The 18,666-nt window shown below is 38.3% G+C and overlaps 1 protein-coding gene across 1 annotated transcript in view; it reads left to right on the plus strand.

The window, feature by feature from the left end:
* NIPBL (NIPBL cohesin loading factor) overlaps positions 1–18,666 on the plus strand; it is a gene marked incomplete at its 5' end in the record, with an annotated part of 119,014 nt that overhangs the window by 39,432 nt on the left and 60,916 nt on the right. Inside the window, 8 exon segments of the mRNA XM_070056647.1 lie at positions 152–223; positions 322–411; positions 1,663–1,766; positions 5,936–6,022; positions 8,420–8,651; positions 10,091–10,242; positions 10,806–10,886; positions 11,400–11,500. Coding sequence (XP_069912748.1) covers positions 152–223; positions 322–411; positions 1,663–1,766; positions 5,936–6,022; positions 8,420–8,651; positions 10,091–10,242; positions 10,806–10,886; positions 11,400–11,500 — 919 coding nt within the window.

Genomic DNA, 18,666 nt, shown 5'->3' on the forward strand with positions numbered 1-18,666 from the left:
AGACAAAAGTAAAAAAAAAAATAGTATATATTTAGTTTGAATTTGCAGTGGTTATAGTTTAAGAAATAAATGTTCAGGAAGAAACTAGAAATGAAAGTGGAAATATTTTAAGCTGTTCCTGCATTTCAACGTTTCTTTTCGTTCATTTTAGTCGCTAGAAAAATGAAGAAAAAAGAAAAACAGAAGAAAAGGAAAGCTTATGAACCAAAATTAACACCTGAAGGTAACAGTTTATTTAATTGGTTTTTATTGATGATCTTTATCTTCAGTTGTCAATTCTGAATGTAGACATATAAGTCTTCTTTTTTTTATCTCTTTCAGAAATGATGGACTCTTCAACTTTTAAAAGATTCACAGCTTCAATCGAGAATATTTTGGATAATTTGGAAGATATGGATTTTACTGCATTTGGTAAAATAAATTTTAAAAATATTTTATTTACCCCTACTATGTCTAGCTTTCTGCCAGTTATTCTAGAAGATACAGGAACGTGATCTGTGCTATCAAGAAACCTGAAATCTGGGACAAGCATTTGGCACAGTGGTTAAGATACGACTCAGAACTCCTATATCCAGTATCAAAGTGTCTGGGTTTGATTCCCGGCTCTGCTCCTGATTCCAGCTTCCTACTAATCTGCATCTTGTGAGGCAGCAGGTGATAACTTAAGTATGTGAGTCCCTGCCACCCACAGGGGAGACAAATTGTGTTACAGACTCCTGGCTTCAGCCTAGCCCATCCCCATCTGTTCTAGGCTTTTGGGGGCATGAACCAGTGGATGAAAGATCTCTCTGCCTTTCAACTAAATGAAAACAAATAAATTTTTTTTAATATTAATGATTAATTTATACAAGAGCTGTATGCCATACCTTAATTCTGAAATGAGTCCACCTATTTAAGAATGAACTAAAAGATACATCACTCTTTATTTTTAAAATATTTTGTGAGATTTACTCATAAGTATCATTATATGTCCTCATTTAGAGTGTCAGTTTCATCATTTCTAAAACTTTCAATTTTGTAATAAAATTGCCTTCTGTATCATTAGGGTCCAAAGAGAGAGGCACTGTCACAGTAAGATGATTTGGGAGGAGTTATTGACAAAGGTAGGGGGAAATAGTGCCAGAAACCAGTATTAACAGCATGCAGTTGTTAACACCCCTGCTCTCAAAAGAAGTCACCAGAACACATGTAGGAAAAAATGTCTCTGCCTTGAAAGAAGCAGTACCTTTTGGTCAGAGGACAGAGCCAGGCTTGGAGATCTTGCAAGGAAAACGTCAGGAATATAAATATCCTGATCTTACTTCCTTGTCCTTGATATTCTGACAGGGCACTCCACTTGCTAAACCCAAACGGAAGACAAAGGGTATGAGTCACTGTTGATGTAGTTTGTACAGGTCAGCCTCCTGGGCGTAGAACATGGTTGAGAAAGGTCAACAGTAGTATATCTAAGATAGTAGAGATACTACATTTAAACGAGTCAGAACTCTCTTTTTAAACTCCTATTCTCTGTCATTCAAGTGTTGTTGTTGGATTTTTAGAGGTCTCTTGTTGTTATTGCACACTTTGTTTATATCTTTTTGCATTTCCAAGATTTCTGTTAAACTTACCATTTTGATCTATTTCTTTTACCTAAACTGCGTTTTTGTTTGATTGCTTTTTCAGGTGATGATGATGAAATTCCACAGGAACTACTCTTAGGAAAACATCAGCTTAATGAGCTTGGCAGTGAATCCGCTAAAATTAAAGCAATGGGTATAATGGATAAGGTATCTCAGTAAAGTAAAATTGAAAAAACTTGATTAAAGCTAGCATTTGAAATTAAAGTTTTCAGGGTAAATTCCAAAATTTGCAAAAAGTAATTAGCAGCTGGTTGCCTTCTCAATTCTACATGAATTCTTTCTTTCAAAAATGTTGAATAAAATAAATATTCTGCAAATTACTCTAAAAAGATATTAGTGTTGAAAGAGTAATGGACGTTGATTTTCTTCACTGTTAATTTTTTTCATTTTCTCAAATATATCCATTATTTAAATGTGCAAATACAATACATTTTTGGACACTGCTGTGGTCATTTAGGGTTGTGAAAGAGTAAAAGTGCAATTTCAACACATTACTTCTCATACTGTAAAATGTTGTAATTTTTGTTAATAAATACAAAGCCTCGTTGCTGTAGGTTTTTATGAGTTGTCTTTAGTCTCATTGCTCTAGTGGAACAGCAGAGTATTTTTTAAGTCATTTAGTACAATTTTAAGACAGTTTCTCCCTTCTCTACCAACCGGATCCTGGCTTACACAAAATTATACAACATTACTCTTAGTTTTCTAGTCCATAATGTAGAAATAAGAATTTTTTTCTTTAAGAACAGTAAAAGGGCCGGCGCCGCGGCTCACTAGGCTAATCCTCCGCCTAGCGGCGCCGGCACACGGGGTTCTAGTCCCGGTTGGGGCGCCGGATTCTGTCCCGGTTGCCCCTCTTCCAGGCCAGCTCTCTGCTGTGGCCAGGGAGTGCAGTGGAGGATGGCCCAGGTGCTTGGGCCCTGCACCCCATGGGAGACCAGGAAAAGCACCTGGTTCCTGGCTCCTGCCATCGGATCAGTGCGGTGCGCCGGCCGCAGCGCGCTGGCCGCGGCGGCCATTGGAGGGTGAACCAACGGCAAAGGAAGACCTTTCTCTCTGTCTCTCTCTCTCACTGTCCACTCTGCCTGTCAAAAAATAAAAAAATAAAAAAAAAAAAAGAACAGTAAAAGAATTAATGAAAGAGTGTGATGACTTGGGGCTGGCACTGTGGCTTACTTGGTTAATCCTCTGCCTGCGGTACTGGCATCCATATGGGCACCGGGTTCTAGTCCCGGTTGCTACTCTTCCAGTCCAGCTCTCTGCTGTGGCCTGGGAGGGCAGTGGAGGATGACCCAAGTGCTTGAGCCCTGCATCCACATGGGAGACCAGGAAAAAGCTCCTGGCTCCTGGGTTCATATCGGTGTAGCGCCGGCTGTAGCGGCCATTTGGGGGATGAACCAACGGAAAGAAGACCTTTCTCTCTTTCTCTCACTATCTATAACTCTACCTGTCAAGTAAATTAAAAAAAATTAAAATTTTTTTTGAAAAGTGTGATTACTTGTGGAGTTGATTCAAAACAATTTTATCCTGGAAAAAAATTTTTTCCATATTTTTATTTATTTGTTTGAAAGGCAGAGTCACAGAAAAACTGAATTTCCATCCCCTGAATGGCTATAATAGCAGGGGCTGGGCCAGGCTGAAGCCAGGAGCCAGGAACTCCTTCCCAGTCTCTCACCTGAGTAGCAAGAACTAGAATACTTGACCCATTATCTGCTGCTTCCTGAGCACATTAGCAGGGAGCTGAAATGGAAGCAGTGTATTTGGGACTCAAGCCAGTACTCCCATAAGGAATGCCACCAACCCTAAGCAATGACTTAACCCTTTGTACCAAAATGCTTACCCCTATTTTTTGATGTTCTTGCATACCTTAAATACAATTGTTCCTTGTGTTAATTTGTTTAAATATTGCCTGTATTCTAGGTAATGAATGTGCCATGGATTGTTTCAGTCATATAAACTACCTAATTAATGGAGGATTAATGTGCTGGTCACAGTGATTTACTATGTCTATTTAGGGGTACATTGATTAATTTTATGTATAGGGTCATGTCAGCAGTTTTCTGAGATTCCATTGCCAATCTTAGGGATTTATGTGATAAATTCCATAATTACATATATTTAATATGTTAACTATTTCAAAAGGTAAATTTGCTGAGCATTTTTGAAGTATAGAAATTTTGTCAAAAATCTCAGTAGTTTTAATCTGTTATGAAATAATTAAAACAATATTTAGCCGGCACCACAGCTCACTTGGCTAATCCTCCGCCTGTGGCACTGGCACCCCAGGTTCTAGTCCCGGTCAGGGTGCTGGATTCTGTCCCAATTGCTCCTCTTCCAGTCCAGCTCTCTGCTGTGGCCCAGGAAGGCAGTGGAGGATGGCCCAAGTGCTTGGTCCCCTGCACCCTCATGGGAGACCAGGAGGAAGCACCTGGCTCCTGGCTTTGGATCGGCGCAGCACCAGCCGTAGCGGCCATTTTGAGGGGTGAACCAATGGAAGGAAGACCTTTCTCTCTGTCTCTCTCACACTGTCTACTCTGCCTGTCAAAAAAAAAATATTTCTTGCCGGCGCCGTGGCTCAATAGGCTAATCCTCCACCTTGCGGCGCCGGCACACCGGGTTCTAGTCCCGGTTGGGGCGCCGGATTCTGTCCCGGTTGCCCCTCTTCCAGGCCAGCTCTCTGCTATGGCCAGGGAGTGCAGTGGAGGATGGCCCAGGTGCTTGGGCCCTGCACCCCATGGGAGACCAGGAAAAGCACCTGGATCCTGGCTCCTGCCATCGGATCAGCGCGGTGCGCCGGCTGCAGCGGCGGCCATTGGAGGGTGATCCAACGGCAAAGGAAGACCTTTCTCTCTCTGTCTCTCTCTCACTGTCCACTCTGCCTGTCAAAAAAAAAAAAAAAAAATATTTCTATACATCACATGATTAATCAAATTGGACTTAATATCAGTTATTCTTTTGATCTCCCATCGTGCTCTGCATGGGGTTGATTTGGTTGAATGTCCTAGAACCATGCCAGATATCTAAAAAGAGTACTATTCATTCAATCAAGAGAGTATGGGTACCATTGACTCCTGACAGAAACTCCAAATATAGGATAATTTTTTGAAAGCATCCCATGTAAGAAGCTAAATAGTTATTTTAAAAGATACCTGCTAACTAAAGCAGTGTTAAACATTCATAACTTTTATCATTTGCAATTTTCATGCTTCATCTTGGGTTTTAAGAAACTTGCTGAATAACCTGATAGTGTGGAAGCCATGTGATCTTTAAATCAACAGATTACATCTTCAGTGTGTGCATATGTGTTTATATGCTCAGTGTCAGTGTCACAAGAAGAGAGGTAGGGGCTGGCGTTGTGGCCTAATGGGTTAAGTTACTGCCTGCAATGCTGGCATCCCATATGGGTATCAGCTTCTCTGCTTCTAGTCCCACTCCCTGATAATGTGCCTGGGAAAGCCATGGAAGATGACCCAAGTCCTTGTGACCCTGCAACCCACCTGGGAGACTCAGAGGAAGCTCCTGGCTCCTAACTTCTGCCTGGCCCAGCCCAGCCTCTTGCAGCCATTTGGGAATGAGCCAGCAGATGGAAGATATTTCTCTCTCTCTTTCTCTCTTTTTCTCTCTCTCTCTCCTCTCTGTAACTTTGCCTTTCAGATAAATCAAAAAAAAATTTTTTTTTTAAAAAGAGAGGTGTAGACTTCAGTACAAATTCAGTGTATTTAAAGATAAATGGGGGCTGGCACTGTGGCGTAGAGGGTTAAAGCCCCAGCCTGCAGCACTGGCATCCCATATGGCCACTGATTCAAATCCCAGCTGCTCCTCTCCTGATCCAGCTCTCTGCTATGGCCTGGGAAAGCAGTGGAGGATGACCCAACTCCTTGGGCCCCAGCACTCTTGTGGGGGACTGGGAGGAAGCTCCTGGTTCCTGGCTTCGGATCAGCTCAGCTCTGGCCATTGTGGTCATTAGTGAACCAGCAGAATGGAAGACCTCTCTCTCTCTCTGGCTCTGCCTCTCTCTGTGGCACTTTCAAATAAATAAATAAATAAATAATTTTTAAAAAGATAAGTGGTATGAGTTGGCTGGTAGTATACACATGTGGCTATACTGCGTTACTTTGTTTTCCACAAACAACTGATTAATTCTTTCACATAATTCAACTTGAATAGAGCTTCTAAGGGGGAAGTTCCACACACATACACTCTTCAACAGGGTAGTAAAGTTTTATCTTTCATAGCCCAGAGGGAATAATTGTACAGAATGTTTCTTGAATAATTTGTTTTACCAATAATTGATAAAAGAATTTATATTGTCATTTTAGCTTTCAACTGACAAAACTGTGAAAGTCCTAAATATCTTAGAGAAGAATATTCAAGATGGGTCAAAGCTTTCCACTTTGTTAAATCATGTAAGTGTAAAATCTATATTGTTGATTTAATTTTTAAGCCACTTTGTTTTATGGGGAAAATGCCACATATCATTGGTTTGAACTTGTTACCACAAATTGCGAGTTACATTCATTAACATTGCTAATAGAATTTTACTTTTAGCAATTAAAAATTGTTACACTTTGTCAATTTACAGCTTTGATATAAAGACAAAGACATTTAAATTTATTTAACTTAGAAAAAATTCTTTGTTCTTTGTCAAAAAACTATTCTTTAATCTCTGAATTATTTATGCTTTTCCTTGTATAATTGTATGAAATGTATGTGTTTAAAATTTCCTTTCACTTGTGAGGTAATAGTAGATAAGTAATTCTTTTTGTTGACCTTCCCTAGGGAAATACTGGAAACCTTTTGCTGATTCTTAATGTACACTAAAGCGCTATTCCTTATATATCATTTGAATACAGAGCTCAAACTGGGGTTGAACAGGTTAAATGAATGAATTCATACAAAGTAGTTAAAACAGTATCTGGTACATTGTAACTTCTAAGTAAATGTTAACTGCAACTGTTCTACATTTTAATGTGTTTATGTCAGAAGCAGTAATAACATGGTTGCAGTGGTTTATAAATTAAATTTTCTGGAACTTGCCTTCCTAGCACTGTAATAGCCTATTTTAAATTGCATATGTGTCAAATTGATCTTAATATCTCTAATGTTAATGAACATTAATGCTTATTGGCGTTTAGTAGAAGAGATTTTCTTTAAGCACAGAAAATTATATTGTCTAGAAATAACCACTTCTCATTTATACATATGTACCAAAGTACTTAAAAATTGTAAAATCTCGGCCAGTGCCGCGGCTCAATAGGTTAATCCTCCGCCTGTGGCACTGGCACACCAGGTTCTAGTCCCAGTCAGGGCGCCGGATTCTGTCCCGGTTGCCCCTCTTCCAGGGCAACTCTCTGCTGTGGCCCGGGAGTGCAGTGGAGGATGGCTCAAGTCCTTGGGTCCTACACCTGCATGGGAGACCAGGAGAGGCACCTGACTCCTGGCTTCAGATTAGCGCGGTGCGCTGGCCACAGCGGCCATTGGAGGGTGAACCAATGGTAAAGGAAGACCTTTCTCTCTGTCTCTCTCTCTCACTGTCCACTCTACCTGTCCAAAACAAACAAACAAACAAAAAAAACCTGTAAAATCTACAATATCATTTATTCTGTTTTTGATGAACTTTTGAAGTCCTCTCATATTTAGTACATGTACTTTATTTTATGAGAGAAATGTTAGTGTTTACAGGAGCCAGCCACATGGGGTAAAATATGTAGAAAAGTAATCTCTGATGGTAGTTTTCTGAATTGGTTTTTGGATCATACAAAGTTAAATACTTTTCCAGGAAATTGTGGTAAATATCAGTAATCTAGAGTTCTGGAAAGGTGGCTGAGTCACATGGAATTATTTTTATTCCTTAAAACCTTAGCACTACCTAAAATGTTATAGATAGCCTTAATGTTCAGTATGAATCATGAACCTCCTTAACGGACTCTTCCAAAGAGTAATTTTAATCTCAAAGTCAAACTACTTAATCTTTTTTTTTAAGTATGCATGTAATTTAAACAGTAAGAAAAAAGAAAGCTAGAGGGGAAAAGGTAATCAAGTTTTTAAGCATTATTGATTATAAAGTCCCTCTGCTTTACAAATATGTATTTTTATTTGTTTACTTCCCAGTATATAAACTTTTAAAAGCATGTAAATGGAAGTAATCCCAGAATATAAAGCTGATATTTCATTTAAAAAGGATACAATAGAAACATTTTCACTTTAATAGTAAGACTAAAAGCACTCCCCAATTGTAATGTCAGGTTGCTGATTTATAATGTAAAATGAAGTCTTCAGAAGTCTGTGTTATACCACTTTTTAATCCCAGTTTTAAAAATAGTGCTTTAAAAAAAAGGTGATTAAGCATGATCAAGTCAACAACTTTTTATTACCTCAAAATAAAGTATCTGGGTTTTACTGTTGTAATTTTTGCTTTGGTCTGACAATCACAAGCAAACATTATTTTTTTTCTAACTATCATGTTTACATGCAAAGTACAGAATTAATTTGTATGTGGTTATGGTTATAAGCTAAATTCTTAGATTTGGTTAAGACTCATAAAAGGTAAAAGTAACTATAATTGTGTTTGGAGAGTCATCTAGTGGTGAAATTCATAGAATATATCATTTTTGAAAATACTGAAGCAAAAATTTTGCTTAAAGTAATATTGGGATTTGTATTTAGTTCCAGGTTTCTATAAAGAGTAAACATATCAAAATTCTGTTTTCCATCATGAAAATCAAATACACCATTGTTTAATTTATATTTTCAACTGATAAGTGGGTTTATTTTCATGTTATTAACATCGTGCTGTTTTATAGAATAACGATACTGAAGAAGAAGAAAGATTGTGGAGAGACCTTATTATGGAAAGAGTCACAAAATCAGCAGATGCTTGTCTTACAACTATCAACATTATGACATCCCCTAACATGCCAAAAGCTGTATACATTGAGGATGTAATTGAAAGGGTTATACAGTACACTAAATTTCATTTGCAGAATACACTTTATCCCCAGTATGATCCTGTTTACAGATTAGATCCTCATGGAGGTTAGTTTGCTCTTTTATGTTGATGATTTCTTTATATTATAAATATTAAAATGACACAAATTATTATATTATATAAATTGTAATGAACACTGACTTTGATTTTTGGATTTGTCTAGAATATGTAACTATTAAGTATAGTACTTGATCAATTATAAATTTTTTAGCAACTACAAGTTGGAACATCCCTAAACCAAAAGTCCAATATGTTTTGAATTTTCAGATTAAGGATGCTCAACTGGTAAAATCTATATATATATTCCAAAAGGGATATTAACTTGTGTTATAGAATTTACAGGGAGTCTGGCGCTGTGGCCTAGCAGGTAAAGCCACCGCCTGCAGTGCTGGCATCCCTTATGGGCACCAATTCGAATCCCAGCTGCTCCTCTTCTGATCCAGCTCTCTGCTATGGCCTGGGATAGCAGTAGAAGATGGCCCAAGTCCTTGGGCCCCTGCACCCTCGTGGGAGACCTGGAGGAAGCTCCTGGCTCCTGGCTTCAGATCGGTGCAGCTCCAGCCTTGTGGCCAATTGGGGAGTGAACCAGTGGATGGAAGACCTCTCTCTTTCTCTGCCTCTCCTCTCTCTGTGTAACTCTGACTTTCTAGTAAATAAATCTTTAAGAAAAAGAAGTTACAGGTATTTCTACTGGTCGAGGAAAATCCCAAATACTAGCTTCTGTTTCCGTTTATCACTCCCCCCTAACTTTACCCAAAGTGGTAGTTATTTGGATTGATTCTACGTGTATGCTCTGTATCTTTATTTCTACTTACTTATTTGAGAGAGAGAGAGAGCGCCCCCGGGTGCTGACTTATTCTTCAAATGCCCATAACACCCAAGAATTGATGGAGGCTGAAGCTAGCAGCTGAGATTTCAGTCCTAGTCTCCCACGAGACTACAGGAGCAGTCCTATTACTTGAGCCATCACTGCTGCCTCCCAGGATCTACATTAGCAGGAAGCTAGACTTGGGAGCCAGTGTCAGAGTCCACCCTAGACACTCTGATGTGGAGTGCCGTTGTATCAACTGGCACCTTAATTGCTAGACTGAGTGTGCAGCTCATTTTCTTTTGCTGTTAGCCTGTATAAATAAGCAATGAAATAGTTATTACTTCTATGTTTGAAATGAGGAACACTAAATTGAGGCCCAGGAATAATCTACATTTAATTACCTGTTTCACAATAATTGTTAGGTTAATTTAAAGCGAAATATAATCTTACTATTTTGCTGCAATGTAAAAAAATACAAATCATGATAGAGTAATACTTTAAATAGCAAGACTTTAGTAGCTGCTGAAATGTGCTGTTATATTATGTTACAAGTATTTCTCTTTCAGTAACCAGCTTTATTAAAAAGATTGCATTTTTATGTAGCTAAAACCATTGTGTTCTCTTAATTTAAAAAAATGTTATTTTTCTTGTCTTGAATTTTTTTTTTCATTTTAGGAGGCTTATTAAGTTCAAAGGCCAAACGGGCTAAGTGTTCTACTCATAAACAAAGAGTAATAGTAATGCTTTATAACAAAGTATGTGATATTGTTAGCAGCTTATCAGAATTACTAGAGATACAACTTCTTACAGACACGACAATTCTTCAGGTGAGGGTTTCTTTTTTTTTTTTAAGCATTTTGTATATTTCTAGACAGAATGATTTAAGAATAGAGGATCTGATTAAATCTGGTATAACCTTGCTTACTGAATAGTAATACCAGCATTATGTTAACTTTTCCTGTTTAGTGTAATATCTAAGTTGGAAAATAAAAGTTCAGAGGAGTTTAATAAGAAACATTTTGGGCAGAAGGCAGGTGAATATAGTGTGATTTTCAAACTTTGCATTCTTTGAAAGATATCCGTTACACTATGTATTTTCATCCAAGATAGTGAGATGTTTTTTGTTTTTTTATATTCCTATGCCATTTATAAATCCAAAAGATGACTTCTAGAGGAATGACAGCTGTGAATCAGGATACGTTGTATATGTGCTAATGTGCTTGAGGATGAAGGGAAACAAAGAAAGGAAATTAGCTTAGGTGAGGGAACAGAAGATAGCCTCTTAATGTTTTCCTGTAAGTTCATGAATATCTTGAATTTGGTAATATAGAATGTTACTAAAATTACCTAAAGATGTCTACTAATTGCTGTTTCTCTACATTCTCCCCAGGTTTCATCAATGGGAATTACACCATTTTTTGTGGAAAATGTCAGTGAACTACAATTGTGCGCCATTAAATTAGTTACCGCAGTAAGTATTTTTAGTTACTCTCTTCCTTAAAGTAACATTAATGTCAATTAATCTAAACTTTAAAAAAAATGCAGATTCCTAGTTTCTAGTAGATTCATTTCAGTACTGAGTCTTACTAGATTTTTATAAACTGAAGTTTCATTTTTCTGTACCATGAATTTGTTCAGTTATTCTGTTTTTGTCAAATTTGAAAAACTTACGAATATTTAAAAATATTCCAGTTAACAGTTCCTTAATATTTTAATAAATCAGAATGGTTTAAAATCATACCTTTTCTTGCTTTCTATACTCAAGATATCCTGCTCTTCTAATGAAATTAGTATGTTCTTTGACTTTTATAAAAAATATTGTAGTTAATGGCCGAAAATTAGAGCAAATTATCTGAAGTCATTACTACAGAAAAAGTGGAAACATTTTCATTCTAAATGGCAAATGCTTTCTACCACATTATCATATCATTTGCTTTTTATTAGTTGAATGTGTTTAATTTGGAATCTTATACTTCCTAAACAGGTATTCTCAAGATATGAAAAGCATAGGCAGTTAATTTTGGAAGAAATTTTTACTTCACTTGCAAGATTACCGACTAGCAAGAGGAGTTTGAGGAACTTCAGGTAACTAATTGACTGAAAAGATCAAGTATACAAAAGAATTCCATTATATCGTTGCCATCAAACTTGACTCTTCATGTCTGTCTGATTTATATTTTACCAATAAAATAAGGGTTCAGTCAGGACAGCATGAAAAATAACTAATACAATGACATCTTTGGGAAACAAAGAAGTTCAATAATCCTCAGTTGCAAAGATCTATGACAGTGTTTTTCAATCTTGTGACATTTTGGACAAGGTCATACTTTGTTCTACAGGACTGTCCTGTGCCTTACAGGATGCTACCAGCATCCCCGATCTAAGCACTAGATGCCCACACCTTTTCCAGTTGTGAGAACCAAACTGGAAATCAAAATCTTCCCTGGTTAAGAATCACTGGTTTGAGGGCCAGCACTGTGGTATAGCAGGCAGGTATCCCATATGGGAACCGGGTTGAGTCCCAGCTGCTCTACTTCTGATCCAGCTCCCTGCTAATAGACCTGGGAAAGCAGCAAAAGATGGCTCAAGTGCTTGGGCCTCTGCACCCAAGTGGGAGACCTGGAAGAAGCTCCTGGCTTCAGACAGCCCAGCTCTGGCCTTTGCAGCTATTTGAACCAGTGTCTGTCTCTTCCTTTCTTACTTTGTAATGCTCCATTTGAAATAAATAAATAAATATTAAAAAAAAAAAGGAATCACTATTTTATGAAAAGAGAAATAGAATCATAATAGTTCACAGGGTGTTTTATAAGCCAAATTAAGGATATTGAACTTAATTATTTGTAATGATAAGCCATTAAATGATCTATTTTTAAAGAAGAGCTAAAAGACTAACAGCAGTATAGAGAATAGACATGGGGATTAAATGCTTTAATGAGTCAGCACGTTATAACTAAATAGTATTACTTACTGCTATGGTAAGCATTATCATCTTTGCCAGCACAAGTAATTATAATATTCCTAAGTAAGTGATGAAATGTGTTGACCTGGCTTATTTATTTGAAAGAGTTACAGAGAGAGGTAGAGACAGAGAGGTCTTCCATCTGCTGATTCACTTCCCAAATGGTGGCAATGGCTGGAGATGCACTGATCCAAAGCTAGGAGCCAGGAGCTTCCTCCAGGTCTCCCACAAGAGTTCAGGGGCCCAAGGACTTGGCCGTCCTCTACTGCTTTCCCAGGCCATAGCAGAGAGCTGGATTGGAAGAGGAGTAGCCGGGACATGAACCGGCACTCATATGGGATGCTGGCACTTCAGGCCAGGGCTTTAACCTGCTGCACCATAGCACCAGCTGCTTAAATTGCTTTTAAAGTCTGTTTTCTTTGAAATAATTAACTTTTTCATATCCATTTTTTGGACTAAATGTGTATAGATAAATATCTATCGTCTGGTAAACCTAATGAAACCATCAGCATATGAACAGATTTTTACCTTTCTACAATATCAATACAATACAAAACTTGAAAATTGTTTTTTCATAATCTGCTGTTGACCTCATACTTGAGCATGGGTGATTAAGAACTGACTGTGACTACACATTCCTATCAGCACATGGAATGTTCTCTAGGATTGACTACAAATCAAGTCTCAACAAATTTAAGATTTAAGTAGTACCATTTATCTTCTCAGACCATAAAAAAATAAAACCAGAAAACAACAAGAAGAACAATAGAACACTATAAATACTTGCAAATTAAACAACGTACTACCGACTGATCAGGGGGTCATTGAAGAATTTGAAAAGGAATAAACTTTCTTGAAATAAAAATAGAACATTATCAAAACCTGGGGAATACAGCAAAATCAGTATTAAGATAGGAGTGTTTCAGCAGTAAGTGCTTACATTAAAAAAAAATGAAAAATTCTTTAAATTAAGGATCTAATGATGCATCTTAAAGACTTAGAAAAAGAAAAACAAACCAAAATCAGCAAAAGGTGAGAAATTATAAGAATCAGACCAGAAATTAATGAAATTGAAACTAAAAATAAAAATAAAAAAGATCAGCAAAACAAAAAGTTGTTTTTGAGAACATAAACAAAATGGATAAACCTCTATCCAGAATAACAAAGAAAAAGAAAGAGACTCAGAATTAGTGATGAAAAAAGAAACATTATAACCAAAACCACTGAAATACATAGGATCATAAGAAACTAATATGAAGAACTATATGCTAATAAACTAGAATACCTCGAAGAAATGAATATGACCTACCAAGATTACATCAGGAAGATATAGACAATCTAAACAGATCCCTAACAAGCAATGACACTGAAGCAGTGATCAAATTCTTCCATCAGTGAAAGGTTGGAGACCTGAGCTTTTACTACTGAATTCTACATAACATTCAGAGAGGAAGTAACTTCAGTACTCTTCAAACTATTCCAAAATTGTTCTGGATAGAACTGTGCCAAACTCATTTTATGAGGTCAACATTGATACCCAAACCAAACAAAGACACAACAGGTAAAGAAAACTACAGACCTATATCCTTAATGAACATAGGTGCAAAAGGTTCTCAGTGAGATACTAGCAAATCAAATCCAAAACTACATCAAAAAGATCACTACATCATGATTAGGTGGGATTTATACCATAAATGCAAGGGTGAGTCAACATTCGTAAATCAATAAATGTCATAAATCCTATCAGTAGAATGAAGAACAAAAATTAGATGGTTATCTCAGTAGATGCAGAGAAACCATTTGATAACATTCAACACCCCTTCATGAAAAAACCCTTACAAATAAAGTATAGAAGGAACAGTCCTCAAAATTATAAAGGCTATATATCACAAACCAACAGCAAATATACTGAATGGGGAAAAGCGGAAAGCATTTCCTTTCAGATCTGAAACAAGACAAGGATGTCTACACTTTTTTTTTAAAGCTTTATTTATTTATTTGAAAGAGTTAAGACAGAGAGAGAAAGAGGTCTTCCATCCGATGGTTCACTCCCCAATTAGCCGCAATGGCATGAGCTGCACCAATCTGAAGCCAGAAGCCAGGAGCTTCTTCCAGGTCTCCCACACAGGTGCAGGGGTCGAAGGACTTGGGCCATCTTCTGCTATCCCAGGCCATAGCAGAGAGCTGGATCAGAAGTGGAGCAGCTGGGAGTAGAACCAGCACTCATATGGAATGCTGGCGCTTCAGGCCAAGGTGTTAACCCGCTGTGCCACAGACCCAGCCCTGGATGTATACACTTCTGCCATTCTTCTTCAGTGTGGTACTAGAAGTTTTAGCAAGGGCAATTAAGGAAGAGAAAGAAATAAAGCCATCAGAAATGAGAATGAGAAAGTCAGGTTATCCGTGTTTGCAGATAACATATTGAACATGGAAAAGCCTAAAGTCTCCTTCAGAAGCTGTTAGAATTGATAAACCAATTCAGTAAAGTTTCAGATTATAAAATAAACATAACCGTAGCTTTTTTGTATACTAATGATGAACTCACAGAAAGAATAATCAAGAAATACTGTTCACAATAGCCACAGAAAATCAGCTACTTAAGAGTAAATTTAACTGAAGAAGTCAAAGATCTTTACAATGAAAATTATCAAATATGGTGAAACAAACCATCAATGACCCAAAAAAAGAAATATATTCCTTGCTCATGGATCAGAAGAATCAATATCACTAAAATGCCTATACATATATATATATATATATATATATATATATATATATATATATATTTGAGAGGTAGAGTTACAGACAGAACGGTCTTCCGTTGGTTCACTCCTCAAATGGCCACAATGACCGGAACCGCGCCAATCCGAAGCTAGGAGCCAGGTGCCTCCTCCTGGCCATCTTCCACTGCTTTTCCAGGCCGCAGCAGAGAGCTGGATTGGAAGAGGAACAGCCAGGACTCGAACCGGCACCCATATGGGATGCCAGCGCTGCAGGCGGAGGATTAACCTACTGCACTACAGTGCCTGCCCCATGCCTATACTTCTTGAAGCAATCTATAAATTGAATGCAATCTCTTTCAAAATACCAATGACATTCTTCACAGAATTATAAAAAAAAAATCTAAAATTCATATGGAATCACAAAAGACCTAGAACAGCCAAAGCAATCCTAGATAAGAAAAATCAAGCTAGAGGCATTAAAATACCTAATGTCAAAGTATTCTACAAGGCTGTAGTAATAAAAACAGCATGGTACTGGCATGAAAACCCATACACAGATCAATGGAACAGAAAAGAGAGCCCAGAACTTAATCTACATAAATACAGCCAACCGATTTTTGACAAAAGTGCTCAGACCATACAGTAGAGTAAGGATAATCTCTTGAACAAATGGTGCTGGCAAAACTGGATATATACTGGGGCAAGCACTGTGGCGTAGCAGGTGGGGCTGCCACCTGCAATGCTGGCATCCCATGTGGGCACTGGTTCGAGTCCCAGCTGCTCCACTTCCAATCCAGCTCTCTGCTATGGCCTGGGAAGGCAGTGGAGGATGGCCCAAGTCCTTCAACCCCTGCACCTGCATGGGAGACCTGGAGGAGGTTCCTGACTCCTGGCTTTGGATGAGCTCAGCTTTGGCTGTTGCAGCCATCTGGGAAGTGAACCAGTGAATGGAAGACCCCTTTCTCTCTCTGCCTATTCTGCTCTGTGGCTTTGCCTTGCAAATAAATAAATAAAGTCTTTAATAAAAAAAACTGAATATATGTGTGTGTATGGAGAAGAATGAAATTAGATCACTACCTCTCACTATATACAAAAATCAACTCAAGATGAATCAAAGATTTAAATCTAATACCTGAGACTATGAAGTTCCTGGAAGAAAATGTAGGGGAAACACTCCAAGACATTGGTGTAGGGGATGACTTCTTTGATAAGAGCCTCAAAGCACAGGCAAGAAAAACAAAACTAAACAAATGGGAGTATATGAAACTTTTTTACAGCAAAGGAAATGATCAATAGAGTGAAGAAACATCCGATAGAATGAGAAAAAATATTTGCAAACCACCTATTTCACAGAGGATTAATATCCCAAATATATCAGAAACTTTAAAAACTCAACAACGATAAAGCAACCAGTCCACTTAAGAAATGGGCAAAGGACTACAACAGACAGTTCTCAAAAAAAGAAATACAAATGGCCAATAAATACCTGAAAAAATGCTTGACACCAATAGCCATCATAGAAATGCAAATCAAAACCACAGTAAGATAACACCTCACCTCTCTAGAATGGCTGAAATCCAAACATAGAGTTAACAAATGCTGGTAAGGATGTGGACAAGGGGGAACACTTAAACACTGTTGGTGGGAATGTAAATCAGTGCAGTCACTGTGGAAAACAGTGTGGAGATTTCTCAAAAAACTAGAAATAGACTAACTCTAAGATTCAGCTATCCCGCTGCTGGATATGTATCCAAAAAACTTGATCACAGTGAATCAAAGAGATACCTGCACCATCATGTTTATAGCAGCATTGTTTGTGATACTCATAATGTGGGTTCAGCCAAGGTGTCAATCATCAGATAAATGGGTAAAGAAAATATGGATACACACATACACACACAATGGAGTATTATTCAGCTATTAAAAAGAATGATATTGTGCCACTTGCTGCAAAATCAGCAGAACTGGAGGACATCATGTTGAGTGGAATAAGCCAGACCCAGAAAAACAAATATTGCATGTTCTCCCTTATAAGTGAGAGCTAAAATTAAAAAAATAAGCAAACAAAGAAAAACAGAAAAAAAAATGTCTGTGTGTGTCAGTATTGCTGCAAATATAGTTTTGTAAAATTTTGTTTTATAACTGTCAAACTAATGGTTAAGAATATTGTATAGTTTTTTAAAATAAAATATTTATTTATTTATTTATTTGAAAGGCAGAGAGGCAGAGAGAGAGAGCATGCGTTTCCATCCTCTGGTTCACTCCCCTGATGACTGCAACAGCTGGAGCCTGGCCAGTCCAAAGCCAGGAGCCATATGGGGCGCCCATATGGGATGCTGGCATTGCAGGTGGAGGCTTTACCTGCTACACCACAGAGACAGCCCATATACTACTATAGTACTAATGATCTATGATTTCTTTAAAATTTGCTATATGTGAGTGAAATGATAATTTCCCATTGAATTACTGTTGAAAGCCCTTGCCTGGGTCTTTGTGCTTTTTACTTTTAAGCTTCTTAATCAGTAAAGCAGTAAGCCTTTTATTGTAATGCAAATAAAAATGTTATCTAAAAGAGGGGGGCAAGGGAGGAAAGGAACATCATTATATCTTACAATTGCATGTACAAATCACATTGGATCTGTTAAAAACTAATAAAAATTTAAATAAATAAATCCTGCTCTCCCAAAAAAAAAAAAAAAAGCCTGACACATTTTAGTACTGGAGTTAGAAAATGAATACCAGAAGATATGGGCATTTGGAAACATTTAAGACTTGCTTTTTTTTTTTTTTTTAAGTTTGTTTATTTATTTATTTTTGACAGAGTGGACAGTGAGAGAGAGAGAGAAAACAGAAAGGTCTTACTTTGCCATTGGTTCACCCTCCAATGGCCACCGCGGCCAGCGCGCTGCAGCCGGCGCACCGCGCTGATCTGAAGGCAGGAGCCAGGTGCTTCTCCTGGTCTCCCATGGAGTGCAGGGCCCAAGCACTTGGGCCATCCTCCACTGCACTCCCTGGCCACAGCAGAGAGCTGGCCTGGAAGAGGGGCAACCGGGACAGAATCCAGTGCCCCGGCCAGGACTAGAACCCGGTGTGCCGGCACCGCAAGGCAGAGGATTAGCCTTTTTTTTTTTTTTTTTTTTTTTTTTTTTTTTTTTTTTTTTTTTGACAGGCAGAGTGGACAGTGAGAGAGAGAGACAGAGAGAAAGGTCTTCCTTTTGCCGTTGGTTCACCCTCCAATGGCCGCCGCGGCCGGCGCGCTGCGGCCGGCGCACCGCGCTGATCCGATGGCAGGAGCCAGGAGCCAGGTGCTTTTCCTGGTCTCCCATGGGGTGCAGGGCCCAAGCACCTGGGCCATCCTCCACTGCACTCCCTGGCCACAGCAGAGGGCTGGCCTGGAAGAGGGGCAACCGGGACAGAATCCGGCGCCCCGACCGGGACTAGAGCCTGGTGTGCCGGCGCCGCTAGGCGGAGGATTAGCCTAGTGAGCCGCGGCGCCGGCCTAGTTTATTTATTTTTATATAAATAAGCAGAGTTACAGAGGGAACGACGGGGAGATCTTCCATCCACTG

Source organism: Oryctolagus cuniculus, chromosome 14 (genome assembly GCF_964237555.1).
Source record: "Oryctolagus cuniculus chromosome 14, mOryCun1.1, whole genome shotgun sequence".
Classification (NCBI taxonomy): domain Eukaryota; kingdom Metazoa; phylum Chordata; class Mammalia; order Lagomorpha; family Leporidae; genus Oryctolagus; species Oryctolagus cuniculus.